The sequence below is a fragment of the Mytilus trossulus genome, chromosome 9 (genome assembly GCF_036588685.1).
Source record: "Mytilus trossulus isolate FHL-02 chromosome 9, PNRI_Mtr1.1.1.hap1, whole genome shotgun sequence".
Taxonomy (NCBI): Eukaryota; Metazoa; Mollusca; class Bivalvia; order Mytilida; family Mytilidae; genus Mytilus; species Mytilus trossulus.
In genome coordinates this window covers 71,262,015-71,290,013 of record NC_086381.1, presented here as the reverse complement: position 1 = coordinate 71,290,013, position 27,999 = coordinate 71,262,015, and the positions used below count along the sequence as shown (strand labels likewise).

The 27,999-nt window shown below is 32.7% G+C and overlaps 1 protein-coding gene across 1 annotated transcript; it reads left to right on the top strand.

Moving 5' to 3' along the window:
* On the top strand, positions 1-27,062 carry LOC134683339 (U1 small nuclear ribonucleoprotein C-like). The gene is made up of 7 exons (XM_063542582.1): positions 1-172; positions 9,097-9,139; positions 13,287-13,329; positions 18,444-18,552; positions 21,323-21,421; positions 24,279-24,425; positions 25,587-27,062. Exons 2-7 carry the CDS (start codon positions 9,135-9,137, stop codon positions 25,685-25,687), a joined length of 504 nt encoding a protein of 167 aa, XP_063398652.1. The 5' UTR covers positions 1-172; positions 9,097-9,134; the 3' UTR covers positions 25,688-27,062.
* The last annotated feature ends 937 nt before the right edge of the window (positions 27,063-27,999 follow it).

The window sequence follows — 27,999 nt, the reverse complement described above, 5'->3', positions numbered from 1 at the left end:
TACGACGTAGACTGGGTCCCCGTCCTTATTATGCTTGTCTCATATACTTGTATTTTGCAAGTGTTAGAACCAGCCCACGATACGACAATATTAGCGTGCTTTGATCAAATTGAAAGCTTAAATTTGCTCCCCATATTTATATACATCACAAACAGAGTAATATAAATCCAAGGTAAGTTTCACCAATTAAAATATCAATATTAGATAAGAAAATCTGCTATTATCAAGTTGGGAACAAACCCTCCATCATAATTTGGCATCAGAGACATCAAGGATTTGTATAGTTTATAGACATATATATATATATTTTGGTCTTTTGGAAAATGTTGTTTGTGCTGTTTTTAGACCCTTCTACAACGAAATTTGTTTGACATGCACACGTATAAAAATTGCGGTTTTTATCCAACGCAGTCATAGGTTTGAACGTAGTTTTCAATTTAGACTCGTTTATATATACCTACAAATTATACATCAGATCTAATTTTACCCAAAAGAAACAACCTTGATCCTGAGATAAATGAACAGGGAAGAATGCTAATAGATTTTTGTATAGAATCAAAGATGAGAATACTTAATGGTCGAATTGACGGTGACTCGCTGGGGTTCCATACCTACTACTGTCCAAGAGGAAGTAGTAGTATTGATTATTTTTTAGTTTCTGAAGATATTTTTCATGAATTTGTTTATTTACATGTCTTTCCACCAAATGAGCTTTCAGACCATAGTTTATTATGGACTGGTTTAAAAAACAACAGTAATTATATATACTCACAAATTAACAACAACATTAATACTAAGGATTGTGATCTTCTTCCAGGTAAATACAATTTGGAATCAGGCTCAAGAGAAAAATTTGTAGAAGCCGTACAAGATTCAAAACTTTTAATTGATCAATTTTTACTAGAAGTCAATAATCCTGAAATGGATATAAATAATTTATCTGAAAATCTGAGCAATATAATTTTAGACTCAGCAAATAAAACATTTAATTTTAGACCATTCAAGGGGAAAAGAAAGAAAAAGAAAGGAAAACAGAAATGGTTTAATGGAAATTGTAAATTTTTTAAAAGGGAACTTAACAATCTTGGAAGTAGATTACAACAACATCCTAATAATCATGATTTAAAAACATCATACCACCAGTTAAGAAGGGAGTACAAAAAATTACTAAAAGATACAAAAAAGAAATTTATAACAGATATAATTGATAAATTAGATTCTCTTCATGAAGATAACCCTAAATTATTTTGGAAAACCATTAATAATCTGAAGAAAAATACAAATAGAGAAGAAAATCCTATACCTCTATCTGAAATGTCAAATTACTTAAAAAAGCTTTATGAAGAAAATAATACTGATTTAGATATCTCGAAGATAGAAATTGAAAATATTAATAATAAACATTTAGATTATGCATTCATTTGTAAAGAAGTCAGAGATGGCATTAAAAAACTTAAGAAGAATAAACAACCAGGAATAGACCTTATATATAATGAATTCCTTTTATATGGAAAAGACCTATTACTTTTACCTATTGTTAATTTATTTAACAGAATTTTATCAAGCGGAAAATTTCCAGATGCTTGGAATTTATCTTGTACTTCCTTCTTACACAAAAATGGTGACATAAACATATGCGATAATTATAGATGTATTAGCCTTACCAGCTGTCTTGGCAAGCTTTTCACCTCATTATTACAGAAAAGACTGCATAAATATATGGAAGAAAATAATCTTTATAATCCCTTTCAAGCAGGATTCAGACCAGATTATAGAACTGCAGATCATATTTTCACTATTAAAACTTTGATAAATAAATATTTACATAAATTAAAAAAGCCTATTTTTGCTTGTTTTGTAGATCTCTCTAAAGCTTTTGACTCTGTTTGGCACTCAGGATTATTTAAAAAACTATTAAATCTTAAAATTGGAGGAAATTTCTATAAGATAATTAAACATATGTACTCTAATTCAAAGTTTGTGGTAAAAAAAGAAAACTTTATTTCAGAAGCTCATAGAGCCAATAGGGGTGTTAGACAAGGTGATGGTCTTAGCCCTCTGTTATTTAATATATACACTAATGATCTGCCAAAAATATTTGATTTTTCAAAAACATTTCCTGTGTCACTCATTACAACACAATTTAATTGTTTACAATATGCAGATGATTTAATTCTACTGTCAGAGAGTGAAAAGGGTTTACAAGCTTGTCTGGACAGCCTGGGAATATATTGTAACAGATGGAAGTTGAAAGTCAATATTACTAAAACTAAAGTTATGATTTTTAGTAAGGGCAAGAAAAAATCTGCCATCAAATTTAAAATTAATGGTCAAAATATAGAAACAGTCGATAAATATAAATATCTTGGAATGCTGATTTCATTTAATGGCAATTTAAAGCATGCCGCAGAACATATGTATAATAAAGCTCTTAAAGCAGTATTTAGTCTTAAATCAAATATTCTAGATTATAATTACTCTGGTACCAAGCTTAAGCTAAAGTTATTTGATTCTCTAATTAGACCTATTACAACCTATGGATCAGAAGTTTGGATATCCGATTTTACTTTAAAAGATTTAAATAAAGATAATATACCATTTGAAAAAATACATAATAAATTTTGTAAATATCTACTTGGAGTACATAAAAAGGCATCAAATTTAGCCTCCAGGTGTGAATTAGGAAGATTACCAATTATTAATTTTATTACTAAATTGGCTTTTAAATATTTCATAAGACTGCAACAACTTCCATCTGATAGATTTCTTGCTGAAGTGTATAAAGTAGATAGAGGACTTTTCAAAGAGGGGTCAAAATCATGGTATTCATTTATTGATTATAGTTGCAAAAAATTTAAATTGGATGTAAAGAATTTGGAAAATGAAAATCTAGAATTGAAAATACACGATCAAACCATCCAACTAATTAAAGAACAGCTTCAAAATTATTCTAATTACAATTCTGACTCAAAGCTTAAATATTTTTCATTTTGTTACACAAATTTTTCTCTTCAAAAATATCTTGACTTTAATATTCCAAAAGCACTATGTAAAAATTTGACTAAGTTAAGAATTAGTGCACATTCTCTTTTAATAGAAAAAGGTCGTTATCATAGACCAAAAATTCTGCATAACTCAAGACTTTGTCAGACTTGTGATTTATTAGATGATGAAAAACACTTCATTTTATACTGTAAAAAGTTTTCAATTTTAAGACAAGATCTCTTCAAAAAATTAAATATCGACCCCTCGGATTTAAATAAAAGGGAAAAGGAATCTACTATTCTACATAACATTATGTATCCTTTAAATAAAATTGATACAAAAGCTATCTGTACTTTTATTGAAAAAGCTTTTGAACTATATTAATGTTTTACAACTTATATTGGCTCTGTCCAGATATTATTTCTAATGTATATGCATTTATTTTGTATTAATTGTTTTAATATCTGTTCATTGTGTGGAAGACATCAATTGTGCACTGTACATATATATTGATTATCCAATAAACATATTTGAAAAAAAAAAAAAAAATATCTATGAACACACAGGTACTTGTTTCTTCTATCCATTGGTCCATGATTGGAAGACCCAATATCTGACATACCTGTCAAGTGACCCGTTTTCTGCGGGTGTGACCCGAGATTTTCACAATTCTGGGGAATCACCCGGAACACCCGCCGGGTCATTGCAATAACCCGGGAATTCCGAAAATGACCCGATTTCACCCGTATTTCTTAGCCTTGAGATTGATTTCATAAGTAATATTTCTTTGAGATACCGGCAAATTCCCAGCACTTGTTTTTATCCATACACCTTATCACTATTTATCCGCCATTGCTGGATTTCACACAGGTTCCCGTAAAATGTTGACGTCATAAAACAAAATATCTGACGCCACAATGGAAAAGTTATTGTTGTTGACGTCAAAAGTTCAAGCGGCAGGGTCAGCCGGGATTAGCGATAAGGTGTATTGGAAGAACCACTATCAACATTTCACCTCTCCGCTTAAAACCCTTATTTCTCTGTCAATTCAGTCTTAAATGTTTTGTAACATACACCATTCGATTCATGAAAAGTTTATCTTTCAGATGATATGCATTGTATTTACCCTTAGAGTACCCCTTACCACCAGTACGGTCTCTAAACATATTAACTCCAAATGGAGTTTTCGTTAGTAGAAGCCATATTAACTACATTTATGTGTATCAGTGAGAAAAATGTAAAAGCATTAAAATATAGTATATATACCAATACACATAATTAACAGCGCCTGGTGATGTTTCATAGCCTGACCGGTTTCGGTCCATAAAGGACCTTCACAATACACTGTTAGGAAAAAAACTTAAAATTGACACTCATAATTTTTAAACACCCTCTTTCCCCTCCTGTCTAACAAAGAAGGCTTTATATGTGTGTTATGCATGTATATACTTGTAGAAAGAGAATCTTCCATAGATTTGATTTCTAATGGTCATAAGGGTGAAATATAATCCCTTTTGAGTGTAACCATGGCAACAATCTGCATTTCTTAGATACAATATATAGCAAAAAAGGGGGGTGAACATGTCACAAAAGTCTCCAAAATTTGGTCTAAAGGAAAATTTCAATGAATTACAGTGATACCTTTCCTGAATCCATAGGTTTATATCTATCAAGTGGTCCAAAAAAAATCATATGTCTTCCTGCTCGTTTTTCCATAAAATTGAATTGAAAAGATCGAGCGCAAAATCTTTGTTGATAAACACTACAATAATTTATGGACCTATGAACGGTACGGATAGGAAAATACGGACTGTCAATCACTGAAATGGCCTATAAAACATGTTAAAATCAATCTAAATGTTCATATAAACCCACTAAGAAGGCTATTTTATTCTTCAATTATCTAAAAATCAATTTTATTGAACAAAAACTTTCATATTTAAAAATTTCACAGGGGCCATAATGCGAAACTAAACTTCTAACTGTGTATTGCTACCTTATCAGAGGCAGAATGGTGGATTAATGTTTGCACCCTATTTATATAGATATGGTAACCGGGGGTTGAGTTAACCAGCTGTTGAGTTAACCGGCGGTTGAGTTATGGCGGTTGATTTGACTGGCGGTTGAGTTAACCGGTGAAAAATCCCACTGGGATTTTCCATGGTTACAGTTATCTATATTTAGCTAATGCTCATGTTACAGTTACATTTTTGACACGTTACGGTAAACATTTTTACATTATACGGTAAACATGTGACCTGATGATATAACCATATTTGGGCTTTAGCATTATAAAAATAATTGGCTTGTACCAGATTTTAGTATTGTTTGGTATCGTTTCTTTGTTGTGATGATTTTTGGTTTCACAAGCGTGTATTTTCCCGTAAATTGCTTATATTCTTACGTCATCTTTCTATGACTTCTGGTACCTCATTCATATAAAAGCATATGACGTGGGAGAACAATCGGAACAGCCCAGGCAATATAATCATATTTTACCACGGGTGTGTACTCAAAGTGTTTGAAGGATGTCATGTTAGAATTGTCAATATCTTAATACTGATCGTTAGTGATGTGTTAAATGTTGATAATATGATGCCTACCCATGTTAAAATGAGCATAGAGCATGGCATGATACCATTATTTTGATTCTAATAGGACAATTTTGAACTTTCGTACTTCGAAGTGGATCTATAACACACTCTCGAAAGGCAGCCATTTTGATTGGATGAACAAACAACGTTAAAGATACATGTAATCAACAGTAAAAGATGAACAGATACATTTAAACCTACTTTTAGAATGATTTTATTTAATGTACTAGCAAGCAACACCAACACAAATGTCCATGTTGATCTCTTGCCTTGCATTTTCCTTGTAACGTCAATCACATGCAGCCCATGTTTTTATGAAATAAGAACATGGTTTTGTTTCCAAAGAGAAAGAAGGACATCATATTAAAATGACTTATTGACAATATTATCTAAGTACATGTACAAAGGATTGATTGATTGATTGATTGTTGTTTAAGGTCCATTGATTGATTGTTGCTTAGCGTCCAGTGGCAAATATTTAATGCATATTCACGACGAAAACAAGTTTACAATAAATACAATGTAGGTTGATACAATAGAGGACATCTGGGATTATGGTTTGGGGAAAATGAGGGTATATTGGATAGGGACAGAAATTTTGCCTTTCAACAGGCCACCTACGGACCCCTCAAAGAGTTGTTGCAAGGGTTCTTAACATGCAAAGAGCGTGGCACTCTCTTTACACAAGGCATTGGATTCAACGTCCCCCTTCTGACCAGACGTGACTGCGAACTTGATATGTCCTGCACATTCAAACGGATGCCCAACTTCAGCAAGCGTTTTACTGCCGGTCGGGAGAAGACCAAGTAATCATATTTCTATATCCCAGTCACACTTGGGGTCTAAGTACAAAGGAGAAACTACATTAGTGATTATAATTTTACAAGAGAGATTATCCTGTCATCACTGGGTATGAGTGGAATAGTGAGTTTATTGTCCCAGAGGCAGAGGTGCAAATATTGCCTTGATGGATATTGTTCCTGTCCTTTTGTAATTTCAATATTTCAATGAGTAAAATGAAGTTAATTATGTTCCTGGATATTTATGTGACCATCAAGATCATGAAGATAGAAAAGAATATATGTTTGTGATTTCAAATAATAAAAGATAAAGTAAGAACTGAGTTACTAGAACTTCGTCAATGGCAAACTAATAGAAGCTGACCTAGATTTTGTTGCACAAAATTACAGAAAGATGAAATGAATCTTGATAAAAAAACTAGAGTAGACCAATTAAATTCCAAGTTCAATTGAAAAGATTTTTGGCAAGTGCAATGCTACCATCATACAGTAACTAGGAACATAACTTCTTCCAAATGGGGCAATATTTACTAGACCTTTATTTACAATGTACATGTATATACTGGTACTGTTGACTTGTTCGTGGCAAAATTTTTGCAGTCATTCATATACATTTGTGTACATGTACAATGTATTAGTATATATCATGTTGTTGTCAGCATTATGCAAAGACAGTCGGTTTCTGTTTTCCGGCCTATAAGTAAATAGAAACACATGTATATGAAATTTAAACACAATGTTTGAAACCACAAAAGGAAGGTTGGGATCAATTTTGGGAATGAAAGTCCCAACAGTTTAGGGATAATTCATTAATTGTATCTGTACATGTACTGATGATGTTATATTGTATATGTACATGTATATGATGTACTGATGATGTAGTTATATCTGTATGGGTACTGATGATGCAGTATTGTAAAATGTACATGTACTGTTGTTATACGACCGCAAAAATTGAAAAAATTTTGGTCGTATATTGGTATCACATTGGTGTCGTCATCCTCAAAATACTTTTAGTTTTCGCACTCTAACTTTAGTAAAAGTGAATAGAGATCTATGAAATTTTAACACAAGATTTATGACCACAAAAGAAAGGTTGGGATTGATATTGGGAGTCTTGGACCCAACATTTTAGGAATAAGGGGCCAAAAAGGACCAAAACAAGCATTTTCTTGGTTTTCCCACTATAAATAGTTTACAAAAAAAGTAAGTAAATAGAAATCTATGAAATTTTGACATAAGGTTTATGACCACAAAAGGCAGGTTGGGATTGATTTTGGGAGTTGAGGTCCAAACAGTTTAGGAAATTAGGGACCAAAAAGGGGCCCAAATAAGCATTTTTCTTTGTTTTCGCACCATAACTTTAGTATAAAAAATTAGAAATCTATGGAATTTAAACACAAGGTTTATGACCATAAAAGGAAGTTTGGGATTGATTTTTTGGGGGAGTTTTAGTCCCTTCAGTTAAGGAATAAGGGGCCCAAAGGTTCCAAAATTAAACTTTGTTTGATTTCATAAAAAAATGAATAATTAGGGTTCTTTGATATATATATGGTCGAATCTCACTGTGCATGTAGATTCTTAATTTTTGGTCCCGTTTTCAAATTGGTCTACATTAAGGTCCAAAGGGTCCAAAATTAAACTTTAAAACGTGTGTAGTTTGATTTTAACCAAAATTGAATCCTTGGGGTTCTTTGATATGCTGAATCTAAAACTGTACTTAGATTTTTGATTATTGGCCCAGTTTTCAAGTTTGTCCAAATGGGGGTCCAAAATTAAACTTTGTGTGATTGAATAAAAAATTGAATAATTGGGGTTCTTTGATATGCCGAATCTCACAGTTTATGTAGATTGTGAATTTTTTGGTCCCATTTTCAAATTGGTCTACATTAAAGTCCAAAGGGTCCAAAATTAAACTAAGTTTGATTTTAGCAAAAGTTTAATTCTTGGGGCGTCTTTGATATGCTGAATCTTAACATGTACTTAGATTTTTGATTATGGGCCCAGTTTTCAAGTGGGTCCAAATCAGGATCTAAAATTATTATATTAAGTATTGTGCAATAGCAAGAAATTTTCAATTGCACAGTATTCAGCAATAGCAAACAATCTTCAATTGCACAGTATTGCACAATACATGTAGCAAGAAATGTTCAATTGCACAGTATTGTGCACCACTGTAACAGTTCATATACAATACATGTTCTGATGCTTAAAGATATTGCTTTGCTATTTGGTATATTGTTTTGTCATTACAAGTTACAGATCAAGTTCCAATTTTGTTCCAGTCTGATGATTTTTGAGATGAGTTATGGTCCTTGCTTGGACTTAAAAAATTCTCTTTAAGTATCAGTTTTACAAAATTATTTCTCATCATGCTTAAAGGTATTGATAATTGGTATATCATTATTTTATAATGACAAGTTTCAGACCAAGTTCGAATTTTGTTCCCATCTGATGATTTTGTGCAGAGTAATGGTGCTTCGACTTAGAAAATACACTTGAATAGTCATTTTCCACATTTTTTTTCCGTCATGCTTGAAGACATTGATTTGATATTTGTAATAAGTTTTACAATGACTAGTTATAGATCAAGTTAGTATTTTGTTCCAGTACAATTAATTTTAACCTGGTAGGGGACTATGTATTGGCTTGCAATACTCTTGGAATGCTTGTTATGAAAAAATGTATATATTAATTATGATGTATTCTTTTTTCAGGAATCTAATTATACGCAACAGAAACTTTCCAGGCTAACATGAAGTAAGTGAAGTTAACTGTACATATTGTCAACATGGTCATGATGGTTTAAAATCGTTTTGTCTTGATTGATTTTAAGACAACACATTATTTAATGACTCACCTTATCACCACATTGTACCTTAAAAGTTTTAATCCATTACGCCCTCAGACACACGCATCAAAATGTCATCAGACACATGTCTTCACAATGCATATTTCATCAGGCAAGTGTTGTCACAAAGCCATTAATAATGGGGAGGACAATTTTTGGAAAAATTAGAACTTGTTCTAAATCTTTACTTAGGCACCACCCTCCCTAACAACAGGACAGGTTAGCTACTGTTACTAAATGTATTCACACTAAAATATAGTTCCCTATGGTTCCCGTGAATGTGCACATAATACACAAATAAACTGAAAAAACTGGGTATATTATTGGAGCAGTTCAGTCAAGAATGTATGTAATTAAGGTGTGTTGATGTGCAGGCTTTTTTTAAAAACATTTTGATTAGGTAAGTGGGTATTGATTCCACTAGTAATATTGACAAATGTCATTATCACTAAACAATCAGAGACAAGGTGGACCTTTAATTACAATGCCCCACCTCCTAAACTGCCAATCAAATTGACCACATTACCTATCAACCTCAGTCTTACATAATTATACAGACCACTCTAATATGTAATAATTCTTAATACACAAGTATTTGACCACATAATTGAATACACAAATGTGTTTATTAGATGTTTGATATTTATAAGGATGATACTTTTATTTATTGCCAATTACTTTTGATCTACATTACACAAAGTGATTCTGTAAATTATATCTGAAAGATAAATGATTAATGGATTAACAAGATCTTAAAAAAATGAAATATGAATATTAATATGAATATATAAAAGGTATTCAAGTATGTCCTATAATTTACTTGATAAATTTCCAATAATCATCTGTAATTAATCAACAATTTAGATAAGTTCACTTTTTTATCAGGAATTCAATCAATCAATCAATGATCGATTGATCGATCAACTAATGACATAGTTACAGAGACAATAAGTATATAGTAATATACAACAATATAATATACAGTGCATGTATGATGAAAATGGTCAGCATTAACCAGGAGGAGATACTTTCACATTAACAGCTTTAATATATTAACATAATTTTTCTAAAACTGCAATATTATTTGAGGTAAACAGATTACATAATTTTCAATGCCATATAACCTCTGTTTCAACTTACAAAATGTCCCAAAACAACATTTTTAGATTATATTTGTTGGCACTTTAAAGCTTTTAGCTGTTGGTCTAAATTTATGTCTTACAAGGATAGTTGATAACATTTACTAGAAGAATTTTTGCATTTTTTTGTTTTTTTTAAACATGTTCTGAACCGGCAACATAATTTCGATTAGATATAAACAGCAGTTTAAATAAAATTGTGCAAATTTAGAGACTCATATTATTTAATTTGAGCTCATTTTATCCTCACAATGGAAAAGCAAGTTTTCTTCTAAAAATCTGCTGTAAATGCAATTTTCAGGAATAGCGCTCTATAAATGTTCATCCCCCCATACCTTAATATGAAATAATTCAAACTACTGTTCTAATCTTTCCATGAGTGATATCCATCACTTTGATTTATGCCACTGCCAAAGTGTAGGGGGCATTAAGGGTCTGTCCATCGGTTCGTCCTATGGTTGTTTTTGTTCTCAACTTGAGTTTGCATCTACCAATTCTTATGAAACTTAAGATTATGACCACAAAACACAGATCAAGTGTGAATTTTGGTGGTGTCACTATAACCGTTCTAGAATTATGCCCCTTGACAAATTGAAAAATTGCTGAATTTTTGTTCAGTTCTCTAACTCACAGTGTAGATACTATTCTGTACGCTATCTGGAAGTTACGATTTACAAAGCGAGAACTTTTTGGATCACATTTTAAATTTGTTGGATATACTATATTAAACGGTAAAATGTTCATCTGTACATTGCTTAATGATTAATTCATGATCAGCTGACATCGATATTCACAAATGGTTTATAATTAAATTTAGCACATTCATTATTCGTATCTTATTACACTTGTTTGAATTTTCTCACTGTACGACCAGTCTCACTTGTACATTTGTATATGTTGAAACTGTATGATCAGTCTTTATTTCACTGTATTCTAGTGGTGATTTCAAAGTTATTTACAACACATTAGAAGATGGCATTTTTCTAAATAACACAAACATATTTTAATAAATTCACATCCTGAAAACTTATCAAACATGTTTTAGCTTGATAGGGTGTACTCGACTTACTACATTAAGTATAAGGATGTTTGAATCTTGCTGAAATAAGAAGAAGGTTTGTTTGTTTATATAAGTTTCAGAAATGTCCTCCGTTATACTTAAAATTGTACAAACACACAGATTTAATTGTTATATAAAAATGCATGTATTTACAAACATTTGAGGCCGTACTGTAGCCTATCATTGATCACAGTTTCTTCACTTTGTGTTGGATGAAGATCTGTCTCTTTCACACTCATTGTACACCACTTTGTAAAGCGGTGGTTTATAGTGATAATGAAGTCCCTCTTTCCGTTCGTCCATCGGACAACATGTTTCACATCTCCTCATAAACCATTTAATATACATTGAGGTTTCCAGAAATTTTTTGAAATGGAGAGGGGGTCCAATCCAGGAGAAAAGAGAATTCCAAATATATGTTCCCATACAAATGCATTAAAAGTTAAAAAAGAGTTTCAAACCGCCAATTATCTTGAATCCGTCACTGGTATAACTATTACCATAATTATTTTTTTCTCGAACTCTGTATCATAAATGATATTATAAAAAAGAAGATGCGGTATGATTGCCAAGTATGGTCTTGAGGAAACGATGATAGTCCGTCAGAAGGGGACAATAAATGGCTGACCCGTGTTAAGAGAGTCATATCTCTTGCACGTTAAAGACACCCTTGTAGATTTTGAAAAAGAGTAGGCTAATACCGCTACAAGACAGCACTCGCACCCGCAAAGTGAAAATGGATTAATATAAGTTGCAAAACTTGTTTTCCAATCCACTATAAATAAATATGTTTAAACTAATGAGAGAACCGTCCACAAGAGACCAAAATGACACAGACATTAACAAATATAGGTCACCATACGGCCTTCAACAATGAGCAAAGCCAATACCACAAAGTCAGCTAAAAAAGGCCCCGAAATGACAATGTAAAACAATTCAAACCAGTAAATTAACAGCCTTATTTATATAAAAAAAAGGAATGTATTTCGAATTTTATTAAAAATCTTTTATGGGTTTTCTTTATATAAGATACAGACTTGAACATTGCATTATATTGGGGTACCCATCAGGTATTTCCAAATGGTGACCTCCAAAACCAATTGTTAAACTTTTCTAAAATTGCTCCATTTTTAATCAATTTTAAATGTATTATGGGACTTCTATTTCGAATTTTTGGTAAAAATATTTTTGATGTTTCTATATCTATAATACGGACTTTGTCATAACCTGATATTCGGCGCACCTATTTTATATCCACAACTTCCTTCAGACACTTGTCATAACTGAATGAAACTTTTTTCAGATTCTCATCATTTAATTCAATTGTGCACCTCTTATTTTGATTTTTCGAAAATTCATCAGTTTTCTATTTCAATGATAAGGACTTTTCCACTACCTTATTTGGTGGTACCCGTTTACTATACTTAACTTTCAAAAACTTACCATATATATATTATTAAAACTTCCCCATATTCGTTATCAAATGATGCCCCTGTGCACCTATAATTTAGTTTTGTTGATCTAATTTGTTTTTTGTGCTTTGGACATTATGGTACATCACTGTAAATCTAATTTGTTCTTTGTGCTTTGGACATTCTGGTACATCACTGTAGATCTAATTTGTTCTTTGTGCTTTGGACATTCTGGTACATCACTGTAGATCTAATTTGTTCTTTGTGCTTTGGACATTCTGGTACATCACTGTAGATCTAATTTGTTCTTTGTGCTTTGGACATTATGGTACATCACTGTAGATCTAATTTGTTCTTTGTGCTTTGAACATTCTGGTACATCTAATTTGTTCTAAGAGCTAAAAAGCATGTGGATATTTATTACATGTATTTTTTTTTCTTTCAGGTATTATTGTGATTATTGTGACACTTATTTAACACATGACTCAGTAAGTATGTAGTGTTCAGTATTACTATAGTCTAGAAATATTTTTTTTCACTTAGACTTGCAAACAATTAAAAAAAAATGTACAAAATAAGAGAATAAGAAACCTATTAAGTGTCAAATATTTCATTACAATCCAAATTCAGACCTGTGTCAAGTGTGAATATTTTGTCCATTTTTGCCCCAACTGTTCAGGGTTTACCCTCTGCAGTCTTATCCAGCTGCACTTGGGGAAGCAATTTATTATATATTATGACTTTGATAGAGAGTTTTCTCATTGGCACTTATATATATATATATATATATACAACTCGTCTAAACATCAACCCAACAATGTTAGATCTGTAAATTTGCTTTCGCAAATTTTTGGTTCTTCCCTCGCCGGGATTCGAACCCATGCTACTGTGATATCGTGACACCAAATCGCCTGCACTGCAGCCGTCCCGCTAGACCACACGACCACCTGGGCTCTCAATAAAAGAGCTTTCGGTGGCCATATGTTACCTTTCCACGTCAGTTTTAATCTAGCGGCGTACTACAGTACATGATATATTAGGCATGAAGATGTTATTGTTACAGATCAGCTAAATTATCTATAGTAAAGGATCCTACAAATTAATGTAAGATACAGTCACAGAAAATAATTATATTTTTATGAATATATATATATTATATTTGGTGTCACAATATCTGAGTAGCATGGGTTCGAATCCTGGCGAGGGAAGAATAAAAAATTTGCTTTTAAGCAAATTTACAGATCTAACATTGTTGGTTTGATGTTTAGACGAGTTGTATATATACCACATTTTCTTTTTTATTTTAATGGATTATAATGGAGAAATGACAAAAATGTCTGTCTTGCTCAAATATTTTTGGAAACCCTGCTTCAATGATGATGAAATGAAAATCTGTTTTGATGCCTCCACTGTAGCGGAGGGGGCATTTAGTTTTACCCTTATCTGTCTGTACATCCCAAAGTTGGTTACCGTTCTCTAACTTAAGTTTGCCTCAACCAAATATTATGAAACTTATGCACAATGCCTATTACTACAATAATCAGATCAAGTTGCAATTTTGATGTCGTCACTGTTACTGTTCTAGAGTTGTGCCCTTTACAAATTGAAAAATTGCTTAAAAAAATTTCAAAAATATATGAAAGCAAAAATAAAAAAATAATTTGGTCGTATATTGGTATCAGGTCGCCGTCTGCGTCGTCATCTTCTGAAGACGGATGATTCCCAGACAATAACTTTAGTATAAGTAAATAGAAATCAATAAAATTTTAACACAAGGTTTACAACCACTGAAGGAAGGTTGGGATTTTTGGAGGGTTTTGGTCCCAACAGTTTAGGAATTAAAGGCCAAAATGGTCTAAAATTTAACTTCGTTTGATTTCATCAAAAATTTAATTATTGGGGTTCTTTGATAAGCCGAATCTACCTGTTTATTTAGATTCTTAATTTTTGGTCCTGTTTTCAGATTGGTTGGTCTACATTAAGGTCCAAAGGGTTCAAAATTAAACTTAGTTTGATTTTAACAAAAAATTGAATTCTTGGGGTTCTTTGATATGCTGAATCTGACCATGTACTTAGATTTTTGATTATGGGCCCAATTTTCAAGTTGGTCCAAATCGGGGTTCAAAATTAAACTTTGTTTGATTTCAACGAAAATTGAATATATGGGGTTTTTCGATATGCTGAATCTAACCATGTATTTAGATTTTTAAACGACCGCAAAAATTGAATATTTGTTGGTCATATATTGGTATGATGTTGGAGTCGTTGTCGTCCAAAGACATTTGGTTTTGGCACTATAACTTTAGTATAAGTAAATAGAAATCTTTGAAATTTAAACACAAGGTTTATGAACATAAAAGGAAGGTTTGGATTGATTTTGGGAGTTTTGGACCCAACAGTTTAGGAATAAGGGTCCAAAAGTAAACTTTGTTTGATTTCATCAAAAAAATAATTATTGGAGTTCTTCGATATTTCAAATTGAACAGTGTATTTGTTTGATTCTTCAATATGCTTAATCTAAGTTCTAACCATGTTTCAGATTTTTAATATTTGGGCCCGGTTATCAATTTGATCCGCATTGAGGTCTAAAGGGTCGAAAATTGAACATTATTTGATTTCATGCTGAATCGAACCATGTATTTAGATTTTGGATATTGGACCATAATACGTAAATATCTAATTTAAAATTTTGGAGTTTTTAAGTTGAAGAGCTGTATCAAGCTTAAACGTTGTGTCCATACTTGCCCCAACTGTTCAGAGTTCGACCTCTGCAGTCATATAAATCTGCACCCTTCAAAGCATCTGGTTGATATTTGGGCCTGGTTATCAAATTGGTCCACATTTAGGTCGAAAGGGTCCAAAAATTGAACTTTATTTGATTTCATCAAAAATTGAATTCTTGGGGTTCTTTGATATGCTGAATATTACCATATATTACGGATTACAAATGTGTCGAGGTTTGTGATTGGATAACAACACAGAGATGTCAGTATATATTCAGGAAACTGCCGGGGTATATACGACGTTTTTATCCCCAATTGGAACCTCAAAAACGTCATCATAACACCGGTTACTATGTGACGTAGTCAAAAGCTATCAGACTGTCAGAGGCTCAGAGAGGGAAAATAATGACGTGCTTTTATCAATAATACATTTTTCATACAAAATCACGCAATTTACACTTTTGATAATTAAATTTAATGTTAAAAGTGTTATTATAAATTATTACATACACGATAAAATGAAGTTCACAGCAAATTAGAAAATCCTTCACGTATGCTGAACATATCAGGTTGGGTTTTTCAATATATGTGTTGTCAACAAATACCTGCACTGGAAAATAACATTAAGTCAGGGGTAATCCGTAATATATGTGTAATTCAGGTCTCGGAAAGGGTATATACTGTGACATTCCAAGCTTAGGGCTTATATCCCCTTCGCCTTCGGCTCAGGGGATATAAACTCTAAGCCGGGAATGTCACAGTATATACCCTGTCTGAGACCTGAATAACATATAGTATTTAGATTTTGGATATTGGACCATAAAAGGTAAATGTCCAATTTAAAATTTTTAAGTTCTTAGACCACATTCATTCTGTGTCAACTATTTAATCACAATCGAAGTTCAGAGCTGTATCAAGCTTGAATGTTGTATCCATACTTGCCCCATCTGTTCAAGGTTCGACCTCTGCTTAACTGCAATCAATGCTTTTTATACGACCGCAAAAAAATTGCGTCATATAATGCTAGCATGTCGTCGTCTGCTTCGTCTTCGTCCGAAGAAGCCTGTAGTTTCCAGACAATAACTTTAGTTTTAGTGAATAGACCTCTATAAATATTTATAGGACCTCAAAAATAAAAATAAATTTGATATTGATATTTGATATATATTCGTATAACATCGTTGTCATCGTCGTCCGTGTCATCTGAAGACCGATTGTTTCCAGATAATAACTTTTGAAGGATTTAAAATAAATCAGTAAAATTTTAACACAATGTTTATAACCACAAAAGGAAGCTGTGATTTTGGGGGTTATGGTCCCAAAGGTTTAGGAATAAGGTGCCCAAAGGGGCCAAAAACAGCATTTATCTAGTTTTAGGACAAACAGTTATGTATTAGTATTTCAATTGTTCTAAAATTGTACCACAATGTTTAATACCATAAGTAGAAGGTTGGGATTTATTTTAAGAGGTTATTGGGAAAACAGTTCAGGAATTAACCCTTTCCTCCATAGTGACACCTTTTGACGCCACCCCCTTTACTCCATAATGACACCTTTTGACGCCTCTGTAGTACCTCAGTTCAAACGCTTTGACTACAAAGTGTCATAAGTAGACTAAACAAAATTTGTATCCAATATGTAAAGGAATATTCATTTGAATATCCAACTTAAATTTATTTGATGAAATATTTATTTTTCGCAATGCATTAATACTTGAAAGCATATTTTCAAAATTTTATTGAAAAATCCTATGCAAATCAAGTATGCAAAAAAAAAAATTCAATGGAGGAAAGGCCTGGTTAAGGGCAAAAAAGGGGCCAAAACAAGTATATTTCTAGTTTTAAGACAATAACTTCTGTGTCACTGTATGGATCTCTCTGATATTGTACCACAAGTTTCCATATAACACAGGGAAGGCTGTGATTCAGTTTGGGGTTATTTTACCAAAATATGTAGGAATAAGGGGCCAAAAAGAAGCATTTTCAACTTTACAGACAATAACTTGTGTTTTAGTGTATGGATCTCTATAAATTTTTACAAGAAGGTTCAATACCACTAAAGGAAGGTTGGGATTGATTTTGGGGTTATGGTCCCAAAAGTTAATGAATTAGGGGCCAAAAAGGGGTAAAAAAATAATCATTTTTGTAGTTTTCAAACAATAACTTGGGTTTAAGTATATGAATCTCTCTGAAATTAAACCACAAGTTTCCATACTGTGAAGGGATGGTAAGTATTGACTTTGGGGGGATTATGGCTCAAAATGTATTGGAATTAGGGGCAAAAAAGGAGGGGAAAACTAGGGTTTTCTGGTCAATGGACAATTTAGACAATTTAAAAGCAGTGTAAGGGAGGTAATTCAACATTTAACATACAATGTTGGGTATGTTAAATTGTATATATTGAAAAAGATATCTTTAATTGCACAATATTGCGCAATAGATTTGTAAGGTCTTGACATTTGTTTTGCATCATAAACTCATATTATGTCAAAAATGTTATCACAACCTTAATTCAGAGCTGTATCAAGCTTGAATGTTGTGTCCATACTTGACCCAATTGTTCAGGGTTTGGAATCTGCGGTGGTATAAAGCTGCTCCCTGAGGAGCACCTGGTTAAATACTTCTTTGAAAATTGGAGTTATCTTTCTTTGTCCCGAATAGTAGTTGAATCAACTAAAACCAATGCTTTGTAAAATGCAATATTCAATTTTACTACCAACTGATAAATTAAAGCAATCTTTACCATTCAGTGCTTACAAGCTCTTCGATAACCATTTGAGGGTTATGTCTCTTTACAAATGTAAAAAAAGTGCTTGATTTTTTCGTTTTTGTTCTCTTCATTAACTTAGGTTTGTCTCTATTGATTTTTTTTAATTTAAGCCTTCAGTAAGAAAGACACACTGCAATGGAAGAAAACACAAAGAAAATGTACGAGTATATTATCAAAAATGGTTAGAAGAACAAGTACAGAAATTAGTGGATGATACAAGTAAGTAGAGATATATCATATATGTTAGTCATGCATTGTTTTGTCCATATAAATCAGGCTGTTGTTTAATAGCTTGCTATGCAGTATGGATTTGACTCGTTGTGGAAGGCTGTTGTTTAATAGCTTGCTATGCAGTATGGATTTGACTCGTTGTGGAAGGCTGTTGTTTAATAGCTTGCTATGCAGTATGGATTTGACTCGTTGTGGAAGGCTGTTGTTTAATAGCTTGCTATGCAGTATGGATTTGAATCGTTGTGGAAGGCTGTTGTTTAATAGCTTTCTATGCAGTATGGATTTGACTCGTTGTGGAAGGCTGTTGTTTAATAGCTTGCTATGCAGTATGGATTTGACTCGTTGTGGAAGGCTGTTGTTTAATAGCTTGCTATGCAGTATGGATTTGACTCGTTGTGGAAGGCTGTTGTTTAATAGCTTGCTATGCAGTATGGATTTGACTCGTTGTGGAAGGCTGTTGTTTAATAGCTTGCTATGCAGTATGGATTTGACCCGTTGTGGAAGGCTGTTGTATAATAGCTTGCTATGCAGTATGGATTTGACTCGTTGTGGAAGGCTGTTGTTTAATAGCTTGCTATGCAGTATGGATTTGACTCGTTGTGGAAGGCTGTTGTTTAATAGCTTGCTATGCAGTATGGATTTGAATCGTTGTGGTAGGCTGTTGTTTAATAGCTTGCTATGCAGTATGGATTTGACTCGTTGTGGAAGGCTGTTGTTTAATAGCTTGCTATGCAGTATGGATTTGACTCGTTGTGGAAGGCTGTATGTTTAATAGCTTGCTATGCAGTATGGATTAGACTCGTTGTGGAAGGCTGTTGTTTAATAGCTTGCTATGCAGTATGGATTTGACTCGTTGTGGAAGGCTGTATGTTTAATAGCTTGCTATGCAGTATGGATTTGACTCGTTGTGGAAGGCTGTTGTTTAATAGCTTGCTATGCAGTATGGATTTGACTCGTTGTGGAAGGCTGTTGTTTAATAGCTTGCTATGCAGTATGGATTTGACTCGTTGTGGAAGGCTGTTGTTTAATAGCTTGCTGTGCAGTATGGATTTGACTCGTTGTGGAAGGCTGTTGTTTAATAGCTTGCTATGCAGTATGGATTTGACTCGTTGTGGAAGGCTGTTGTTTAATAGCTTGCTATGCAGTATGGATTTGACTCGTTGTGGAAGGCTGTTGTTTAATAGCTTGCTGTGCAGTATGGATTTGACTCGTTGTGGAAGGCTGTTGTTTAATAGCTTGCTATGCAGTATGGATTTGACTCGTTGTGGAAGGCTGTTGTTTAATAGCTTGCTATGCAGTATGGATTTGACTCGTTGTGGAAGGCTGTTGTTTAATAGCTTTCTATGCAGTATGGATTTGACTTGTTGTGGAAGGCTGTTGTTAAATAGCTTGCTATGCAGTATGGATTTGACTCGTTGTGGAAGGCTGTTGTTTAATAGCTTGCTATGCAGTATGGATTTGACTTGTTGTGGAAGGCTGTTGTTAAATAGCTTGCTATGCAGTATGGATTTGACTCGTTGTGGAAGGCTGTTGTTTAATAGCTTGCTATGCAGTATGGATTTGACTCGTTGTGGAAGGCTGTTTTTAAATAGCTTGCTATGCAGTATGGATTTGACTCGTTGTGGAAGGCTGTTGTTTAATAGCTTGCTATGCAGTATGGATTTGACTCGTTGTGGAAGGCTGTTGTATAATAGCTTGCTATGCAGTATGGATTTGACTCGTTGTGGAAGGCTGTTGTTTAATAGCTTGCTATGCAGTATGGATTTGACTCGTTGTGGAAGGCTGTTGTTTAATAGCTTGCTATGCAGTATGGATTTGAATCGTTGTGGAGGCTGTTGTTTAATAGCTTGCTATGCAGTATGGATTTGACTCGTTGTGGAAGGCTGTTGTTTAATAGCTTGCTATGCAGTATGGATTTGACTCGTTGTGGAAGGCTGTATGTTTAATAGCTTGCTATGCAGTATGGATTAGACTCGTTGTGGAAGGCTGTTGTTTAATAGCTTGCTATGCAGTATGGATTTGACTCCTTGTGGAAGGCTGTATGTTTAATAGCTTGCTATGCAGTATGGATTTGACTCGTTGTGGAAGGCTGTTGTTTAATAGCTTGCTATGCAGTATGGATTTGACTCGTTGTGGAAGGCTGTTGTTTAATAGCTTGCTATGCAGTATGGATTTGACTCGTTGTGGAAGGCTGTTGTTTAATAGCTTGCTGTGCAGTATGGATTTGACTCGTTGTGGAAGGCTGTTGTTTAATAGCTTGCTATGCAGTATGGATTTGACTCGTTGTGGAAGGCTGTTGTTTAATAGCTTGCTATGCAGTATGGATTTGACTCGTTGTGGAAGGCTGTTGTTTAATAGCTTGCTATGCAGTATGGATTTGACTTGTTGTGGAAGGCTGTTGTTAAATAGCTTGCTATGCAGTATGGATTTGACTCGTTGTGGAAGGCTGTTGTTTAATAGCTTGCTATGCAGTATGGATTTGACTTGTTGTGGAAGGCTGTTGTTAAATAGCTTGCTATGCAGTATGGATTTGACTCGTTGTGGAAGGCTGTATGTTGACCTGTCAATCTCTGAAATCCTGCATTGAAAAAAAAATGAAATGTAGGATTAATTTCCTACAACTGTCAAATTCAAGGGAATATTTTTTTTCAACCCTTTTCCATTTGCAAGTGGAGGTGATGTACTATAATTTTGGTAGTATTACACCTAAAAAATAATTAAATGTATTAAACTTGATGTAACTTGTTTCCTATTTTAGCGGCTGCATTCAAGGCAGGAAAGATAGCCTCTAATCCATTCCAAGCAGGCACGCCTGGTCCAGGAGGGGTTATGATTCCTCCACCTTCAAATATGCAAGGTAAGAAAAAAAAGGAAAATATCATAAATCAAAGACAACCTGCTCTGCAAAATGACAGTCATGGCCTTTTGATTTTGAAACTTTTGATTAGTTTTCTTGTATTATTTGGAACCACTAATGGAAGGTCAATGATATTTGGTATTCAGTTGTATTACCATTGACTCATCTCATATTCATGGAGATTATTTGGCCTGGTCTCCCTCAGTTACTGTTTATTGACTTAAATTTTGCTTTCTTAATATGTATTAGTTTGTGTTTAGTTTTTTTTTTTTAAAGGGAACTACTTATGATAAGTCAATGTTATTTGGTAGACAGTTGAATTAGCATTGGCATATCTTATGTCCATGGAAATTGTTTACCCATATATACAGATATTAATTAATTACTTGATTAGATTATTGTCAGCTTACATAACTAGTACATTGAGTAAATGGGCTATTAATTATGATATAAAATTTCTTGGACTATTATCTAGTCCTATATAATGATATGGTGTCTTCTGGCCGGTGCTTTTCATTTGCGCCAATTGGCATTTCATTTGCGCCAAAAAAATCTTTCATTTGCGCCACAAACCATATTTCATTTGCGCCAAAAACTAAATCTTTCATTTGCGCCAATATTACAGGTAAGTACAGGTAAATACAGGTAATAATAGAATAAAACATAAAAAAAATTAAAAAGTCTTTTAATAATGAAGAAACATATTCCTCAGAAATCAGTTATCATAAAATCATACAAGTTATGCTAAAACCTCGATAAAATCATACAAGTAATGCTAAAATCATACACCCCCAAGGCTCCGTGTTGAAGGCCGTACTTTAACCTATAATGGTTTATTTTTTTAATTTTTATTTGGATGGAGAGTTGTCTCATTGGCACTCACACCACATCTTCCTATATCTACGTAATGTTAAAACCTGAATAAAACCTTGGTAAAATCATGAAAGTAATGTTAAAACCTTGATAAAAACAGAAAAGAAAGCACTATACACTGGAGTACATTATTGAGACATTTGTTAGCACTATAGTAAAGTTACAAGTTTTTTTTTGGTAAACCTGAAGGATTTGTCTCCATTTTTTAAAACATTTGATAACCTATATATGTCGGGTCATCAAATATCACAGAATTCTTTCCTCTGCTTGTCTCAGATTTGACTATGTCCATCTTGACACCTCACACTGGACTGGTCATGTGAACACTATATATATAATTATAACCTTAGTGACTCTCAGTTTTGTATTAGAAATGAGTATGAACTCACACATATATCCAGGGGGAGTTATGTACAAACAAAAAACAAAATAAACCGTAAATAATATTTAATTTTTCCGTTTTATTACCTGTCACACCGGTAAAATGGCGCAAATGAAGTTTTTTTTTTTGGCGCAAATGATATATAACCTTGAGGCGCAAATGAAAGGTTTGATTTTTTTAAAATTGGCGCAAATGAAATGCGCCCCTTCTGGCTATTCCTACATGGGAGATTAGTGGAAGAACAAAAGATGTTGTTATTGCAAGATTTGTTGTTTTAGTTATCATAATGATATTGAGGGTTTTATGTTCAAAAGTCAATGACCAACATCAATGGCAGCAAGACATAAAATTGGTTATTCAAGTTATTGTTATAGTAAAATACAACGCTCTTGGTTTCTGTGTACTATAATGGAATATATGCATTCAGTAAGTTCTTTCAAATGTTATGTATGCATTTAATTCTCATTGTCTAACGTTACACAACACAAAAATGTAACCCTTGATTATAAATAGTGTACTATATAATTTTAGCAGGTAAACTATTCATACGCTACAAAATTATATTTTAAACTGCATATTTAACATTAAAAGAATGGGTACATTACAACAATTGTTTATAAGATGTAAATATTATTTTTGTAAAGACTATATTTGCAATTAATTAATATTATTCCTTTTATATCAAAATTCTATATTAAAACTTTTATAATGAATACAATTAATTTAAAGTACTTTGTAAAGATACTATTTTGTAAACAGACATAAAAATGACACTACTAAATTGTCAGCCTGAAATGCATATAATGACTAAAAATGTATGCAATATATGTATCCCTATCCATATGAGATAATTTGACATTACATGCAATTTAAAAAATATAATTTTTTGTTGAATTGAAACAGAATAGACAGATGACATCCGATGTTTACAAAGATTTAAAGGGAATATAAAGTTGTTAAACAAACAAATTGTAACAGATGTATAATTTTTTTCAACTCTCTCCTTTGTGGCTATGTGGTCAAGTCTAAATCATTGTGGCTATGGGTCAAGTCTAAATCATTGTGGCTATGGGTCAAGTATTAATCATTGAACAAAAGTTGATTACTTTCACTATTCATTGATCTTTTATAGTTTCTCAGCTTTGGTCTAATAATTCTTTTTGTAATAATCTCAGGTAAAATGTTGTCCATGAACATAATTTTACCCATGTAAGACTTGGCAATTGTAAGTGTTAAAAATGACAAACAAACAAACAATTGAATTTTTGGAAAAACTAAGGATTTTCTTATCCCAGGCATAGATTACCTTAGCCGTATTTGGCACAACTTTTTCAATTTTGGATCCTCAATGCTCTTCAACTTTGTACTTGTTTAGCTTTATAAATATTTTGATATGAGCGTCACTGATGAGTCTTATGTAGACGAAACGCACGTCTGGTCACTGGTGTACTAAATTATAATCCTGGTACCTTTGATAACTACTAGAACTTATTAGGAAATCTTTATGAATGTTACTTAATCATATAATGCATGTTTATTCAATGTTTGTTTCTGGATTTTATTTGTCATGTCTGAAATCGAAATATTTAAAATGTTTTACAGGAAATAAACCTGGAGGTCCACCAGGACCAACACCAGCAGGTCCAGGAGGACCAGGGTCAATGCCACAAATGGGAGGCCCAATGCCTGGTGGCCCTATGCCATTAATGGGACCTCCACATGGTGGACCTATGCCACCAATGATGCAGTGTAAGTTGTTCAACAATTCACAATTAAGCAAGGATTTACCCAGAGACAATTAAATGCAGACAGGAAAATTGCTTATGCATCTAGTAGACTTTTATTTATGTCATCTTTAACCCTTTCCTCCATAATGACGCCTTTTGACACCACCCCCTTACTCCATAATGACGCTTTTTGACGCCTGTGTAGTACCTCAGTTGAAACACTTTGACTACAAAGTGTCTGCAGTTGACTTAATAAAGTTTGTATCCAATATGAAAAGGAATATCATAGGAATATCTGACTTAAATTTATTTGATGAAATAGTTGTTTTTCACAATGCCTTAATACTTCAAAACATAAGTTCAGCATTTTATCAAAAAAATCCTATGCGAATCAAGTATGCAAAAAAAAAAATTCAATGGAGGAAAGGGTTAACCAATAATAACTAACACTATGGTGGAGAAAGTAAGTCAATCCCAGGATTGGTTTCTGTTCTCTATGTTTGCCCCAACCAAATGTTATGAAACTTGTACATGATGCATTTAAGGACAAAATACAGATCAAGTTTTGGTGGTGTGACTTTAACCATTCTAGAGTTATGCTCCTTTACAAAAGGAAAAATTGCTGAAATTTTTTTTCAGTTCTCTAACTTAGGTTGGCCTCTAACAAAAAGTATAAAACTTATACACAATGCTCTTCACCCCAAAACTTAGATCAAATAAAAGTTTGGGTATCGTGACTGTTATTGTTGTTAAGTTATGTCCCTTTATAACTTTATTTGATATACAAGCGTTCATCTGTGTCCCATGGACACATTCCACATTTGTTTTAAATGCCCCTGCTGTCATAGAGAGGGAATTTAGTTATGCACTTGTCCGTCTGTCAAAGCCGAAGCATGTAAAAATACCCATATCTTCAGATAAGAACGTAGATAGCTAATTTATTCTTAGTGTTAGTCTGAATCTGCCGAGTTTAAGGAAAATTCTAGCACAAAGTGTAACATGAAACAACAGGGTTTATTTAAAGGAATGTAGGGCTGTTGAAAGTTGAACACTTTGTCATGGCCTTTGGAATATTTGTCATGTCCTAATTTAATGATTTCATAGTGTTCAACATCAGGGAACTATTGTTGTGTCTTAACATATATCTTATTCATTTAATTCCTCACATCTTTTTCTATTTCAGCAATGAGACCTATGGGCCCAGTGATGGGTGGTCCACCAATGGGAATGAGACCCGGTCCATTATTAGCAGGGCCAATGCCACCCAGGCCTATGAGAAATTAGTTCAGGACTCAAAACAATAGAAATGGATTTTGTTAACTTAGATTTTAAGAAATATGAATAAATGGAGGAATTCATATTCAACAAGTGTAAAAAGAATGCTTAATTTTGCAGAGCCCAGGGCAGAACTTTTATGTAAATTTCATATTACATGCCTTATAATGAAGAGGAACAAGATGGTTCTTTTATTTTATGTGTGTTTTTTAAGAACGAACTCACTTCAATATAGGTTTCTATTAAGAACGAACTCACTTCAATATAAGTTTCTATTAAGAACAAACACTTCAATATAAGTTTCTATTAAGAAAGAACTCACTTCAATATAAGTTTCTATTAAGAATGAATTTACTTCAAAACAAGTTTCTATTAAGAATGAATTCACTTCAATATAGGTTTCTATTAAGAATGAATTTACTTCAAAACAAGTTTCTATTAAGAATGAATTCACTTCAATATAGGTTTCTATTAAGAATGAATTTACTTCAAAACAAGTTTCTATTAAGAATGAATTCACTTCAATATAGGTTTCTGTTAAGAAAGAACTCACTTCAATATAAGTTTCTTTTAAGAATGAATTCACTTCAAAATAGGTTTCTATTAAGAATGAATTCACTTCAAAAAAGGTTTCTATTAAAATAGGTTTCTATTAAGAACAAACTCACTTCAATATAAGTTTCTATTAAGAATGAATTCACTTCAGTATAAGTTTCTATTAATGAATTCACTTCAAAATAGGTTTCTATTAAGAATGAATTCACTTCAAAAAAGGTTTCTATTAAAATAGGTTTCTATTAAGAACGAACTCACTTCAATATAAGTTTCTATTAATGAATTCACTTCAAAATAGGTTTCTATTAAGAACGAACACACTTCAATATAAGTTTCTATTAAGAATGAACTCACTTCAAAATAGGTTTCTATTAAGAATGAACTCCCTTCAATATAAGTTTGTATTAAGAATGAATTCACTTCAAAATAGGTGTCTCTTAAGAACAAGCTAACTTCAATATAGGTTTAGGTAATGATTTTTTATATAAGTTGTCATGATTCAGAATAAGTTACAAATTCTTAAAAAAAAATGTATCTTATATATGTGAAGTAAACATTTGTATACTGTGTAAATAGAAATTTGTTTCATCTTTCATTGAAAATTTCAACTTTACCAGTGTTTATCTACAAACATGTATGTTTTAAATTAATATGATTTTTCAGAGATATTAGTATAAAAAAGTTGATACTTAAGTCTTAAATTCTTAATATTGTTAGAAGTTTTCATTTTCAGGGGGAAATTTTCAATATTATGTGGTTTATGCACAGTTTTATGAAATTATGAATGATCAGAATTGTATCAAAAAAGATAAACACAAATGTCATGTTATTATTGTTGAATTACATGTGGTCTTACATTTACACCATATCACCTTTAATCCATATGTGGTCTTACATTTACACCTTATCACCTTTGATCCATATGTGGTCTTACATTTACACCATATCACCTTTGATCCACATGTGGTCTTACATTTACACTATATCACCTTTGATCCATATGTGGTCTTACATTTACACCATATCACCTTTGATCCACATGTGGTCTTACATTTACACCATATCACCTTTGATCCACATGTGGTCTTACATTTACACCATATCACCTTTGATCCACATGTGGTCTTACATTTACACCATATCACCTTTAATCCATATGTGGTCTTACATTTACACCATATCACCTTTGATCCACATGTGGTCTTACATTTACACCATATCACCTTTAATCCACATGTGGTCTTACATTTACACCATATCACCTTTAATCCATATGTGGTCTTACATTTACACCATATCACCTTTAATCCATATGTGGTCTTACATTTACACCATATCACCTTTGATCCATATGTGGTCTTACATTTACACCATATCACCTTTAATCCATATGTGGTCTTACATTTACACCATATCACCTTTAATCCATATGTGGTCTTACATTTACACCATATCACCTTTGATCCACATGTGGTCTTACATTTACACCATATCACCTTTGATCCACATGTGGTCTTACATTTACACCATATCACCTTTGATCCATATGTGGTCTTACATTTACACCATATCGCCTTTGATCCATATGTGGTCTTACATTTACTATACTACACCATATCACCTTTAATCAATATTCAACAAAAGTTTTCAGTAGAGCAGTTCAAATACATTCACAAATTATATTTTGGAAATATATACATTTGTTCAAACATATACTTATTGTTGTCAGTTCTACCACAAACACTACTTTGCAGATTTTTCATTCC